Source organism: Poecilia formosa, unplaced genomic scaffold (assembly GCF_000485575.1).
Source record: "Poecilia formosa unplaced genomic scaffold, Poecilia_formosa-5.1.2 Scaffold188, whole genome shotgun sequence".
Lineage (NCBI taxonomy): Eukaryota > Metazoa > Chordata > Actinopteri > Cyprinodontiformes > Poeciliidae > Poecilia > Poecilia formosa.
In genome coordinates this window covers 106,987-122,545 of record NW_006800127.1, presented here as the reverse complement: position 1 = coordinate 122,545, position 15,559 = coordinate 106,987, and the positions used below count along the sequence as shown (strand labels likewise).

Sequence of the window (15,559 nt, the reverse complement as noted above, 5' to 3'; positions counted from 1 at the left end):
TTTCTGCGAATTGTGCATTATCTTCGCATGTGCAGCCTCTCTCTTTGATGAAGGTTTTGTGGCTGCTGATTCGAGGCAGAAAAAATAAAAGCTCTGGGTCACAACACCAGTTCACATACATACACACCCGCCGGCGAGGCCATGAGAAGCCGAGGTGCCGGACTTGCTGCAGCATCCCATTTATGGGTGGTTGACGGGAAATGCTGGAAATAACACAAACAAAAATAAGTCAACAACTAATAGGATGAGACATTTATATAAGAAGTTTTAGAATTCAGAAAATTTGGGGTTTGTCATGTTTTGCTGCATCAGGTGTCACACCTGAGAAGCAAAACGACTTCACTTCGTAACGCAGAAGTCAATGTTGATTTCCAAAGATAACTACATTTATCCACTATGTTACGTTAGAGATGCTATGGCAACCCCATGTGTTCCCATGGCTTTGTCATAATTCACAGCCTGAACATTGAGTTTCAGGTTTTATTTTAAACACAAGGACATCTCAGAACAAACAGGTGGGGAATCATGGTTGTAAACCTGCACTGCTACTCATTGGGACAAACACATCAGCCTCCCTGCCCAGGTATAGTTCATAGATAAAACCTGCACCTGTATTTTTCTTCTCCCACCTAAAATACTGGCCGCCGGCTAAAAACAAGTTGGTAGCACAACCCGATGCATCTTTGTGGAATATTTTACATTTATTCATTGTCTTCAAGTTCAACCAAGTCTCTCTCACTGGACACAAATCTGTGACCTGACAATATCTGATTTCAGAGACGCCCTCTGGGTTTAGAAAGGCAGAGCCCACAAAAACATTACATTTCATTTAGTTTTAGATGATAAAATTTACATGCAATAAGGACTCGGATCATTTTCTGCATTGTAACATCCGCAGCAAATGTTTTGCATCAGCTAAGTTTCAATAAACAAGTGATTTCAAAAAGACACTTAAAAGAAAATGAACAAATTGGAATCACACAGCCAGCTGAAGTAATGAGAGCTGTCATGATTTTTATGGAAAGAAAAGCCCTGCAGTAACGTTGGAACGCGTTCAGCCGTGTCCTTCCAACGTATTTAGCTGACCCATCCTGCAAAATGGAAGATTACATTTCATTTCTCGGTCAGGAAACCGAGTCCGTCCGTGGGGAAAAAAAAAAAAGAAAAAAAGTTGCCTTTCTTCCTGACTCTAAAGTTTCACCTTCGCAACAGCCTCTGGTCAATTGTCCGACAAATATGTCAGTAAAAACATATTAAAATATTTGACTTAAGTGGACATGGTCTTCTGAACCTTCATAAACTATCCACAGACTCTTTGGCTACCACAGAAAGCAAACCACCAATGTGAAAATGGACTGAACAAAGAGCCGCAGTAAGTGACTTTTAGTTTATTGTCTTTTTAATGGACTGCTGCCGTTTTATTTTTCAGGAAAAAAAGATAAAAATGTCGCTGATAAACTGATACTATGAGACATTCAGGACTTACATTACAGTGGGTGCTGCTAAATATTTTGGTGCATCTTTAGAGACAATAAAAAGCTGGCGGAATAAAACGCCACCTGTGAGCAATTCATAGTCTCCTGACAGAAACACACAATTAATAAATGTTTAGTCATGCACAGAGCTCCGTAAAGAATGAGCCTCCGGATTACTCGGTACATCTGAAATCATCTTGACAGATAAGAACTTTGGTAAGTCCAACGGCATGAAGAAATCTTCTAAATAGTATCTGAAAAATGACAGAGGGTTCACATTTCTGTTAGAAATATCTTTTGAACCTAAAGTGCATCCATGAGCTGACACTTCCCTGCAGAAAAGCAAAGGAACGGTCAAGCTGTCCATCAAAATGTTGTTAGTATCTTCATTAATTCTATTTTTTGCCATCCTTTTGACCACCGTATAGTATTTATTTTGTTTTGTTTTACTTCTCAGGTCATAGCAAGGTAAAAACATACTGAAGCATACATATTTTCAGAACAATAAAGAGTTCTACTTGTTTTATGACTTGATCTAAACTTTAAAGGTTTGATTGTTGAAAAATTACCTACACTGCCACAAAACCTCGGGGGCAAATCTAGACAGTTTTCCTCTCAGGCATAAGGTTCAGGGTCACAAAAGCAAAGATGAACAATGCAATATTAAACAACATACATCTGGGATGTGCAAAAAATATAATGGTAATGCACAAATTTAGAGGTGTACAAAGTGAAATTGCAAAGGCAGATTTTACTGTGAATTGATCAACATTTTGATGCTAGTGTGGAAAACAACCCAACATTGAAAAATATTGTAAATCTTCCCAACATCTTCCTGTGACTTCATTTCAGTGTTTGTTTCATTCAAATCATCAGATGTAGTCTCACACTCTGTATGCATTTCTCCACACACACACACACACACACACACACACACACACACACACACACACACACACACACACACACACACACAGCCTTGCATCCGTTTTCTGCTCCATTTTATTTCATAATTTATTCTTGAAAAAAAATAAATAAATAAATAAAAATAAATGTGTCCTGCCATTGGCGACAGATGGTCCGGCGTATGTTTCTGTACCTGAACACTTCATTGGACCACGCACAATCAGGCACCCACACGTCGCCCACACAGACATAAACACACACACGACCTAAAGCTATGTATCCATACGCTTTTCAGCAAACACATAATCAAGGTGAGAATGATCTGCAATGATTAATACACATTGTGGTATGGCAGAGATACAGGTGGGATGTCTCCAATAAACATGCTCTGCGGATTCATCTCTGTATGTGCAGGGGGGATATACTAAAGCTTCCCTTATTGACTTGGCCTCAGTTCAGGTCACACTTTGAATGCCAGGCGATGAAATCAGGGGTCCACAGGTGGCAGTTCTGATCTCTGCAGCTCACAGCAAAGCTCCCAGAGGAGGCCAGGAGCCACAGGGCAAAATACAGCAGCGGTGACAACCAGTTATATACAGTAACCGAAGGAGAAAAGACAGCAGAGCTTCGTGGTGAAGAAGTGGGAGGATATTTCTCAGAGAAAAGTTTGCACACAGTTTCTGTACATCTCCGCTCAGCGGTAAAGTGGAGGAGACAAGAGTAAAGCTACAGCAGTCCTATCTGCAGATGAGTCGAGATGACGGGTAGCAGAGTGAGAGTAAGCATATGGGAAGCATTGCATTCCCCCGAAGAGTGCGTCCTTCCAAAGTAAGCCACCTGGGCTGCAAAGCAAAACGAGAAACAGAGGGCGGAAAACTGTCAGGCAACAACTCATTTAGACTGATGCAAGATAACAAGTGTGGAAAGGGGAAATGGTCAGAGAAATGTTAGCAAGGCTAAGCCTTCACCCAAACACCAATGCAATTAAAGCCTCTCGTTTTCTCACGGCGCTTCCTTTGTTCTCCTGATCTTGGGCAATCCAGCAATTTATTTTGTCAGGACGACTCACCCACACAGGCAGACCCATCGTCATTGGGCTCAAAGCCCTGGTTGCATCTCTTCTTGGCACGGCATTTATAGCTGCCGTAGGTATTGGTGCAGATGGGACGGTCAGAGGGGCACATAGAGGGGAATTGGGTGCATTCATCTTTATCTAGGGATGGGGAAGGCGAGGAAGGCAAAGACGCTTGACTGAAGGAGACTAACACAAGGAGACGGAGATCATGAAGGGAACATAAATGAGGTCCGCTTACCTGTGCAACGGCCAAACTCGTTTAGAGCAAATCCATGACCGCACTGTAAAACACAATTGATGTGAAGCAAAAAAAAAAATAAAAATCTTTACAGTCCATTAATATGTTCACAGTAAATATCATCGCATTCTCTGAACTGCATCTTCAGATTCTACCGGCGACTTAAAAGTAACAGAGAACCAGCTTAAATTGGGCAGCATTTCCTTTAGCTAAAACAGATCTGGCAAAAAAAAAAAACAAAACAAAGAAAACTAGTCAGTTTTAACCAAGTAGCAGCGTAATATTGTGGGGTTTGCAGTTCATCATCCGATAAACTTTACTTGCTTCCGTGTCAAACTTGGTTCTTCCTGGAATATTGTATCTTGTAATGCTATTTGGACTCTATACTTTTTCAATCTCTGTCCAGAAAGCAAAATGTAGTGGAATTCATTTGGATTTTATGTAAAAGACACAATGCAAAGAATAACTGAGGTATAAAGTGAACACTGTTTCCATTTTTTTTTTTTTTTTTTTTTTATTAAGGAAAAATCAAAAAGGAAATGGTGGTATGCATTCTACCCACTTATTTTTTTTTTTTATGTCTAATCAACTGGCCACTACCAAAAGTTTAGACCAGACAGTTTGGGGACAACCAAACAATACTAGAGCACACGGATTGCACTGAAGCCACTAAGACAGTGGAGAGCGTGAGAAATGCAGGAGATGGACTTTAATTCGATATCCTTAAATAATATCCACTGCAACAATTACCTTCAGAACTAACCTGCTTATTAAACAGTCAACCTGTATGCAGATTAATACTCACTAACACTACGCTAAAAACTGCTGTTCTTTGAGGATCATAGAAGAAGCCGTGTGATGCCCAATTTGTAGTTTGTTAAATGAAACCACAACCATTTTTTTTCTTTTTTTTGGCCTACATGCAAAATGCCACATCATATCTATCCAGTCTGACAGCAGTTGATCTACTTTGCAAAGAAGATCAACTGCTTCTTTGAATGTCCCCCTCCTAGTAACGACCCACCCCCTCGCCCCCCACGGGTGTTTCTGCAAAGTACGGACTCTCCAACAGGTTGAATACAAGCACACAAAATATAGGAAACCAATTTACATGTTGATCTATCACATAAAAATCCTACAAGATGTGACAAAATGTAAGAAAAGCTCATGGGGTGTGAATACTTTTGTAAGGCACCACATGAAACTGGAAGAGTGTCACTGTGCTGTTCCTAAAATAGCCAATTATATGTCTTAAACCATCAAGTTCAACCAGAGCTTAATGTTGTGTCCTGTACCTCGATTTCCACAGTAGGAGTGACTTCCTCCTCATCTTTTGGGTAGGGGATCTCCAGCACTGAGTTGATCTCTGAAGGCTCCAGAGGACGGGCTATTGAGCGCCCATCTGGCCAGTACACTTCAACATTTGTGGCCACATCCCTACCTGTTTAAGTAAAAAAAAAATGATTTCAGGTAGATATGATGCACACACAGAAAGAGGTTATGTGAGCTCAGCGAATCTATAGAGCAACAATTTACTGCATGTGTTGACAGTCGTGACTCTTCCATCTTTGTCTCCTTTTAGGGGACTTCGTTGCACTCTCTTCTCATCATTAACTGTTTTAATCAGGCACAGAGAAAGCTCATCTCCCGGGAGCCTCTGTGGATCTTAATTAAAGTAGCATTTTTAATGTAAACAGATCTTCAGTAACCCTGCCAGACAGGTGCACTGCCAGGGAGCCAGAGACTATTTCACCTGTTCTGAACCGAGATGACAACCTCTCACGGTGCTGCAGGGTGTATCACGTATAACTCCCTGAAAGTCTGGAGGCCCTTTCTAAAGTTACAACGTTTTGGAAAGTTTGCTGCTGCAGAGTGTAACGTGAAGGCCACAGGAGCCGACCTTTTCTTTGCAAGCCCTGGTGCAGAACTGAGAGAGACCAGAGAGCTCAAAGGATTAAAAACATGCTTTCCATACTTTTTTTTTTCTTTCCCTCTGTTAGTATCTAATCTTGGAATAATTTAGAAAATGAAGTATGTTATTTTAGAACATGTCAAATAAAAAAGGGCTGTTAATACAGTGCAAAATTTACTAGTTGCAGCCTCACAGAGGAGCAGATTTAGCCGGCTGAAGGGCTGCCTGGTGCTTTAAATGTGATCTTACCAAGACCAAAGTGAGCGACAGGTTCCATCTCACACAGATACCCCGAGCCCCCATCAATAATCCGTGTGTGTGGGCCACTTTTCTTTGTGTAGACAACCACTTTAGCTCCTCGGGCAAAAGCTCCAAACTTGGTTCGGGGAATCACTCGGAGCCATGAGTTAGTGAGGCCCTGACACATGATGAGGAGGAGGAGGAAGAGGAGAAAGAGATGGGTCAGGGAAGGATGACTTATGCTTGACCACCCTACAGAATATAAAATGCTATTTAAGACCAGCACACTCACCTGATTCACTCTGTAGACAGAGAGCGGCTGTGCTGCGCTTTCGCCATGAGACACCACCAGTTCCAGACGGCCGTCACCATCAATATCTGTGGCTATGGCTCCTGTAGGCCCATCACAATAAACACTTCAGGAAGCAGGCTTTACAACAATCACTATCCTCATCAACGAAGACGTGCACATAACTCAAGAATAATGCCGGTGACACATTTTCGGAACATTTTCAAAAGTGGAGCATTGGTGTCATCTAGTGGTTAGACATGGTACTACCACATGAAACTCAGATTTTCTTGATGTGTTTGTTCGCTGTGTCTGTAACATTTGCGCTTACAGTTAATGTAACAAAATATTTTTTTTTTCCCCTTTCACAACTTCAACAAAAAATATCTTAATCAGATTTAATTTTCTGTTTTATTAGACTTGATAGGCAGGTCTACAGACAATAACAGGGTTGTGCAAATAAAGGTTATTGATTGTTTTGACAAGATTACCAGTTCCTCGTCCATCAGGCTCTGCGGCCTCACCAATGTTCAACTCTTCTATCTGGGGGTCCGCATGTTCTCTCCTGCTCACCCTACGAAGGCACAACATTACCTTCACATTTCTGCACAGCATCAAAGCATTACCACTAAAACATAGAAAAACTAAAAATTAATTTACATCCACTTATTTTATTTCACTCGACGGCACACTACAGAGAGATGTTTATTTACCTTTAGTTTATTTGTTCCAGAAGAAATATTAAGTAATAACCAACAATACTGAACCCTGCAGCATTTATAGGCTGTGCTAATAAGTTATACCTTTCCCAAGCTGGTCTTTTGGTTGCATAAAATCAAAAAGAACATTATAAAACTTTATAATACAAACACAGAGCTGAGAATAGATCATATCCTCGACTAGAGACTAGGACCAGACAACACGATGTAAAGTAATTACATCAAAAGATGTTGCCTTGAAATAAGGAGTCTCTGTATTTGGCCTTTCTTAACAAACTGTTTCAGTTTTAATCCCAAAATATGCAGACATAGTTTAAGGCCTGGATTTGGCCTGTGAAATTGAATTCACCAATCTAAGCATTGTAGATTAATTCCCTGTTATTACGGATTTAATAAGGGAGGCAATTACTTTTTCTAATAGTCACAGGTTGATTCGGATACCTTATGCACTGAATGAATAAAATTATCATTTGAAAACGACTTTTTTGTTTACTCAGTTTATCTTTGTCCAATATTTAAATTTGTTTGATGATCTGAAACATCCAAATGTGACGAAACAGAAGAGGCAAGTACTTTTTCACAGCACATGATGTCCACTTTATTGGACAGTTCAATTTCTTTTGATTATAAATCCAAGACTTAAAAATGTTACTAATAATTTTTGTCTATGGTTATCAATTGGTTTTGGACGTATGTTGCTCAGTGGCAGAGTAATTTTCTTGCAATTGGAAAGCTGACGGTTCAATTCCAGTTTCCTCCAGTTGTGTGCCCAACATGCTCACCAATCTGTGCAAATTGGTGAATGGATCTGTAGTGTAAAGTGGCTTAAGTGGTCAGCATAACTCGAAAGGTTATATATAAGTTGAGTCCAATTACCGTCTCTGAGTGCTGTTTTTCTGCATTTGAAGTTTTCTGTTAACTTACATATTGGTGGTTATGAACAGTGACACACTACAAACTAGCAAAGCGTGCTGTATGCAAGGATACCATCAACAACCACACACATCCAGAACAAATGGCTGAAAAGCTGCCTACCATGCTGACAACCATGCATGAAAGTGTTAGAGTTCCACATTTATAATGATTCGATATCTTAGAGCCACTAATGTAGTGATTTTAGCTGCTATAGCACTAACATCAGCTTGATATTGATTTGGCGTACTGGATTAATTAGCTTGTTCAAGCATGTTTTTATTTATTTATTTTTTCTGTGCCAAAGAGGAGAAAAAATAAGCTTGTTCATCTCCACAGAAGACAATGGCTGAGCCACTGGCTGTGAAGTAGTGACCTCTTTCAGACCAGAAAGATAGATTTTTCTTGGGTGACCTGGCGTGGAGAAATATTCTGATCCGGGAGATCTCTGGAGAACAGACTGATTTCTGATATTCTGTGTGAACTGAAATTTGAATCCTGTTCAGAAAACTTTGCCAAATCAGATTTTACTCAGAGAGGAAAGGGTTCATTTTGCTATCAGTCAACCAATCACACGTTTTGCACATTTTGAGCACTGAGTTAATTAATATTATCTAGAGAGGAAACCAAACCATGAACAAAGAAAGATCTTAAAACTGTCTTAATGAAAGAATCATTCATGTGTGAAGAAGGAAGAGGCGGGACGCCAGACTAGATAACTATCCTTTTCCTGGAAATTTAAATTCCCTGCAGCTTTCAAGCATAACATTTGAATATTAAATCAAGACACAAGAGCATTTTATTAACCTCCTCATCAAAGTGCCCTTTTAAGCATAATGTCATAAATCTCATATTTGCAGTGCAAACACCTAAGAGTGTTTGGGTTTCACTCACTGTCAGTACCTAAAGAGTCTGTTGGCTGAGGGTCCCCTGTAGGCGATGTTATTGAAGAACACCTCCAACTCGTTGTCATTATCAAAGTCAGCAACAATGACTGTCCGCACCGGAGATGGCATGGAAAACTTCTGGGAGGCAATGTCCTGAGGAAAAGGGGAACAGGAGAGAAAACAAGTGCCATTTTTCTATTGAGTAGGTGTATTCATTCATCTTCTCATCATTTGTATTTATCTAATACTGCTCACATGTAAGCTCTTGCTTAGAGTTTGAATAATCCTCTCCAAATGTATATTCGCTTTGAGAAAAAAAAAAAAAGTTTTACCTGTGATGCAACATGCGTACTTTCTTTTGCATAAACAATCACTGTCAGTGATGGATTATTGCTTTAAAGAGCAGAGCACAAAATAATAACACAAATATATTGTTGATATGAGAAAATGGCAGCTTGACAGAGCTGAGTGCTTGTCTGTAAACAGAAATAGCTGCTTAAGTGCAACAGAAGTATGACAGTGTCTTGTTATAAGCCGATACTTTTTACAGGGTTTCAGAATTCCAGATTTTTCCAGTTGACATTTCCAGATATCTCATTCCATTTTCTGACCAGTTTGGACATGGAAGTACAGCTAAGGTAATGTTGCTGACTTTTCCGTGTTGTTTCGGTTTTGTTCGGAGTTTCCGCCGTGTCATATTCTGCTAATCTGGTTTCTCTTGCATGTTGAGTCATATTCACATACTGTTTTATAAAACAGTATAGATATAGAGCAGTAGATATATCCATAAGCCACTTTATAGACCAATTTATCACATTTTGTCTTATTTTTCTTTTTACCTCTGTGTTTAGATACATCCCATTTAGGTTAAGGCGTACCTGATGCGTCTAGTATTCTTTTGCCATTTTTAGCCCATGGCTCCCTCAGTTATGCTTCTCCCCATACCACAGCAGTAATGGTTACGGGGAAACAGATGAAAAAAGTATTTCTTAGTCCTTTTCAGACATTGGGGCACACAGGTTAGACGCCTCCCCTCTACTCCACTTCCTAAAGAAAAGTTTCTGCAGTAGTTGAGTTCTTGCATGAGGAAGTAACAGATATGTCCTCGCTTCAGTGAGCTGGTGATAAGTCTTGAAAGAGTTATAGAGCGGCCCTTCACTCCTCCCAGTATTTACTCCCTGTTTTAATTATAAGGCTCATAAAGCTGCAGAGGTAGGGGCCGCCCACATTGACCTTCTCCTGCTCAGGTGAAGGAGAGGGGATTGCTGTCTGAGGCGCTAAGGGAACAACTACATTCACTGTGTCACTTGCTTAAGTGCAGAGACAAAAAAAATCTGAGCGAATAAACATAACATTAACATTTTGAGTTGAAAATCGGATCCATCACGACATGGAGCAAGTGTGCGTGTTGAAGTTAGTACACATTTTAATTCACTTAATTATTTATTATTTTTACTTTTAGATCAAATCCACTGCAATTAATTGCCATCAAAAAAAGAGGAATATGTGCCAAGAGGCCGGCGGCAGATCATTTCACTCTCAGCATTTTGTCAGATGAGAGTGAAATTAAATATTAAGTACAGACACTTTTGCCCACATGCAAAACAGTATCGGTCTACAAACCATGCCCTGTGTGAAAAATGGTAGTGGCAGCATCATGCTATGGGGATGGATTTTTTTTTTTTTTTTTTCGGTAAAGAGGATGTGGGAAGTGGTTGGAGCAGAAAGGATGATGGAGGGAGCTGTAAGCATACCTCAACCTGTTTTATCTATTTATGGTAAGATTTTTCTGATTTCAGATGCTCTCCGTCCAGTCTGACTGATGATGACCTAACTATGGACAAGAATCGATAAACTTTCTGTTTCTGCAAACTGTTAAATCAGGATCTGGATACAAATGGACAACACACTTTTCAGATTTTTACTTGGGGAAAAAAATTGGACTATGCACTATTTTCTTGACACTTTTCACAATTATGTACACATTTTTGTTATCTGTCAGATAAATATCCCTACAAACTACACTGATGTTTCCCAATGACAAAATGTGGAAAAAATGTGATATGAATGCTTCTAAGATAAAGTACTTTTATTTTTGTTCTGCGGTGATTGAGGAAAAAGCCGTAATAAAATAAGTGATAATTGATCATAATTATATGTAATAAATCAAATTCCTTACAAATCTCCTCACAAAAAGCTTTTTTTTATCAAAATACCTTATTTGCAACAACAGAATCTCACTTTAAGTGCATTTTCAATAAACAAGAAAAATTGTATAACTTCTGCTAAGGCCATCTTCCAAATATATAAATTGATTTTATGTATTGGATGTGTGGGCGTGTGTGTATATATATATGCAGGTACCCAACCTACTGTAAAGAGTAACCTATCTAACAGATTTTAATTAAACATCAAATGGCCCAATCTGCACTTTCCATTACCAAGGCAAAGCTGCTGGCTCAGCCCGATTTAAGTGTTGGTTTATTGAAGTGATACAACAGCTTCATTATGCAAGCCAAAGGTCAATATTGGATAATATGGAAAAGTCTCAGCTTTTCTGGTGTCTGAATATGTTGTTGGCTTGAGATTTAACTTGTTGTCAAACAGGAAAACACTATGCCCTAATTTTGTTTGTCTTATCCGTAAGAGTGTGGAAGAGTTGAGACGTGTGTGTTGGTATGATTGAGTAGTCTTGGGGCTAAGTATCACACATTAACCCCATACTTGACCCATATAAAAATGGCTCCTGTGACGTTTATCCCCCGTGTAAAGGATGTGGGGGCAGGCAGTGAGAGGTAGATCACCGAGCACGAAGGGAAGGGTCTGCAGATTCACACCCAGCACAGCTCATTCCTCTGTGTCTGCAGCCGAGTGACATAAAGACCCCAAACGACACATGTACAACACTGGTCATTGATGGAGTAAATCACAGGAGCCTTTAAATACCACTTAAACCCAAACTGAAGCTCCATGAGAGGTGCTAATGCATTAGCCCATTGTTAGCACTAACAAGAACACATTCACTGTGATAACAGTTTAGATTTGCTGATTTTATCCTGGTTTCTCATTAGACATTGATTTTGATCAGAGGACAACAAATGGAGACTAACAACCTGAGATGTGAAATGTGTTTTTTGATTGTGGGAATCACTGATCGAGATTTTATCATGCTCAAAGACAACATGATAAAATATGTTGTCTGGATTATGCACAGAGCTGCCAGTGAGTTTTAAATTGGTACTTAATTATGGAGTAACTTCCGTAAAGTTACTCCATAATTAAGTAATTACAAAATCGTTATTACTTATAACAGTTTTGCATTTATTATTGGCCTATTTTCTCTATTCTTCACTGGTCAGGTTCTCCTAATGGTACCAGATTGCAGTTTTATATCTATCAATAAAAACCATATTCTGTGTGAGAAACAAAACTGTAAGATGTTTTTAGTTTAGAAAATAATTATAAATTAATAATTTAAAAAAAATCTTTTTTGTATTTTCTAAATGATGTGCATGTATGTGTGAACCTTTGGATCATGAGCCATTCAAATGTCGTTTGTTTTGTGGAACCACATACAGGATTTTTTTTTTTTTTTCTATTGAATGAAAGACATCATTTCACCTTAAACTTCTGCTTGCGGTTGTTTAGCTGTATGTACAGGCGGTGAGGTCCATTCCAGTTCCCGTACACGATGTCAGTCCTGCCGTCGCGGTTAAAATCTGCCAGTGCCACCCCTCTGCCATGCTGCATGGGGTCCTCCACTCCTGGAAGTACACACCGAAAGGTTCTTTCATACTCTAAAGCCTAGACGTGTTTAGTTTCTTCAAAATGTACACTGCATGTCCCTTACCGGCCTGCTGCGCAACATCAGTAAAAGTTCCATCGCCGTTGTTTCTGAACAGGAAGTTGGATCCGTACTCATTGTCGCAGAAGATATCAGATAGAGTTTGACTAACAATTGGCCCCACCACCACGCCTCTCCCCCCTGTGCAGATGGATACAGCGAGAGAAGGTCCCTCAGTAAGACAAAATAAGGCAGCTAGTTAAACAGAGAAGAAGTTTTTTGAAAGAGAAAAAAAGAATGAAACCGGGAAGGTGAAATACTGTACTGAACAACAGGAGAGAGATCGACTCCATAACAGAAGGGAATTATAAGAGATCATTAGTGTCTTTTCGGTCCATTTGCTTCGAACTGTGTAGGGCTTTTTTTTGCTGACACAGACTCCAATTCTGATGGCTACAAACACAGGTAAATAACTACAAGGGAAGTACAAGTGCAAACAAATACAGCGGACTAGTGATACAACACATACTGAGATGTTTTGCATTAACCAAAGACTAGCAGTAATTTAATCACCAAGATGGAAAAAAAATAAAAAATCACGGCGAATATCACCCCATGATTTTCCAATGACTTCCTATAAAGTAAAAGCATCTTGCTAGAGAGTTTCATCTCAGACCAGCAGAGTTTAATTATATAGCTGACGGGGCTTTGATTGCCCTTTCTCCGTGCAGAGTCAGTGCTGTGAGTGAGTCAGGCCCTGCGCCTGATTTACTGGCCCGCTTCATCAGCCCGGACAAATATCACTTGCCCCCAACAGCAATAAACCACGAAACGCCTCTCCAGAGATATGTAACCATCAGATATACAACTTCACAGGCTGTCCGTCTGCTCTGATTAACAGCAGTCTGATGACAAAGCCGTCCAGCTAACATCACTCACAGTAACTGTGAACCAGCTCGCTCTGGCCCCCTGGGTGGATCAGATGATGTCCTTCACGTGGGAAAAAAAAAAAAGAAAAAAAAAATGTTCCAGAGATGATAAAGCTTAATTCTGTCGCTCTCAAACACAAAGTCATTGCCCATTTTCGAAACTCAGTGGAACATCAACATCAAGGACTTTTCAGTGGTTACAATAAAGTTTCATTAACAGGTGATCTCACTCTTGGTTATGAGGAAACAAATCATACTTAGGTTGGGCCTTTCTGGCATTTACTGCTCCACTTTTCTATACATCACTGGCTGTACAGCGAGCTTGAATTGAGTCACAGAGATGAGGGAGTTCTGGCTTTAGAGCTCTAAAATGAAAGAACAGACGGCTGGCAAAAGTGTTGAACTCATTTGAACAGTTTTAAAGAAAATGCAGAAATAAATTCAGGAAAACAAAATATCTATTAAAGAAAAAAAGTATTCATAAAACCACAGATTTGTAACTAAAATAAAAAATACTTCAAAAGACCAACATCAAAAGAACACAAAGCCTATGCTAAGAAGTTTAACTGGATATAAATTGGATTTAGCTCTTTGAACTATTCAGGCCTTTTCAGCATGTTGTGTCTGGTAAACCATTGGAGCCAATTGGCCAGATGTTTTAGATCACCATGCTGCTGAAAGATGCAGGGACAACACATTTTCACTTTTCTGGCACAGGCCGCCATATTTGTATTTAAAATAGTTTTTTACATTTCAAAGGCTTCAGAATGCCATTGGCTCAGACAAGGTGCTGATGGCCCTTGGAAAGAGACACTAGCACACTCCATCACACATTATCCTCCATTAACAGCGGACAAATAGTACTTTTCCAAATATCCACCCTGTGTTTCATGCCAGACCTACATGAAGTATTTGCTTCTAAAACACTCAAGTTTAATTTCATCTGATCGAAGCACATGGCTCAGGTTCCAGTGAGGTTTGGCAGATTCCACGCTTGGTGATCGTATGGACATAAAAAGTTATTTTCTAAAGACTTCTCTTCTGATCATATTGTTGTCAGGGAGCAAGTAGACCTGGTGAGTCCAAGATGCCACTTTTTGCTATTTCTGAAACATTAAGTTTGTATCGTGAAAAGATAACGTTGGCTGATCTTCGGTTGTTTGTCTGAATACCAGTTTTTACCATTTTATTTTACCAATATAGGAAGATTTAGGCAGTTAGCTATTTTCATGTGGACATTTTCAAAATTAGGAAAAACGACACACGTCTCCATAGCTTGAAGGGTATTTTCTTCAAGTTACACCTATAAATACATTGAGAATGTTATTATTTATTGGCAGCTGATTTGGTATAATTTCTTGCCTTCCAGTGAATGCTCTACTAACGTCTTTGTGAAAACACAATAGAACCGAAAGACGTTCTCATTTACTCCCTTCTTTCTTTTCTCCTTCTCTGGAGAACCTAGCTCTATTGCTCATATTTGACGCCAAACAATCCACCTTTACGGACTTTTTTGTCGTAGAATCCACTGCAACAAAAGGCAGATTCCTTACGACAGATGTCAGCATTGATAACACTTTAAGGGCAGGTAGCGCAAACAAATCATCAAGACCTATTGCACAGTCTCCATAAGCTCTTGACACCCACCAATTAGTTTGTTAACTCCAGCTTGCTCTGCAACGTTGGAGAGGGCAATGACTCCCTCAGAGAGGTCACTGGCTGCCTCGTCCATCTCTATGAGAGCGTGAGGTCCCACGTTTCCGCTGGCGTAGTTGGCGATATAGATAGCATAGCGGCCGGTACCCTGCAGAAAAAAACACGTGCCGTTTTCATTAAATTACATCTGTTGACATTTTAAAGCACAAACTCAGACATGTGAGAAAACAGCTCGGTCGTTTGACCTTTCTGGGAGCTTGAGAGGTAACATTTATTGCCGCCACTTAACTCGAACATATGAACCAGATACTTGTGATTAAATAAAAATTACTCTGGAAGTAAGGCTAAGTGGTTGAAGATCAAAAGGTCAAGCATGGAAATGACATTTCTATTTTAACATGTTTATTAGCAAAGGTAACCTTTCCTATCTCTTGTTTCTCTGTTTTGCTTCTCTGAATTGACATTGCAGCAATGATTGTTGCAGAATTCAGTTTACAGTGGAAAAAGGTCAGTATGAGTTAAAAAAAAAAAAAAGGC

General features: G+C 39.6%; 1 protein-coding gene across 1 annotated transcript; it reads right to left on the bottom strand.

Moving 5' to 3' along the window:
• Positions 1-1,369: 1,369 nt before the first annotated feature.
• LOC107832886 (cartilage acidic protein 1-like) lies at positions 1,370-15,486 on the bottom strand. Its single transcript, XM_016678692.1, has 12 exons — positions 15,442-15,486; positions 15,014-15,170; positions 12,504-12,638; positions 12,275-12,417; positions 8,670-8,806; positions 6,627-6,709; positions 6,139-6,239; positions 5,856-6,024; positions 4,990-5,135; positions 3,695-3,737; positions 3,451-3,594; positions 1,370-3,223 (listed from the first exon to the last, which is right to left on the bottom strand). The coding sequence occupies exons 1-12, from the start codon at positions 15,484-15,486 to the stop codon at positions 3,108-3,110; spliced, it is 1,419 nt and encodes a 472-aa protein (XP_016534178.1). The 3' UTR covers positions 1,370-3,107.
• Positions 15,487-15,559: the final 73 nt, after the last annotated feature.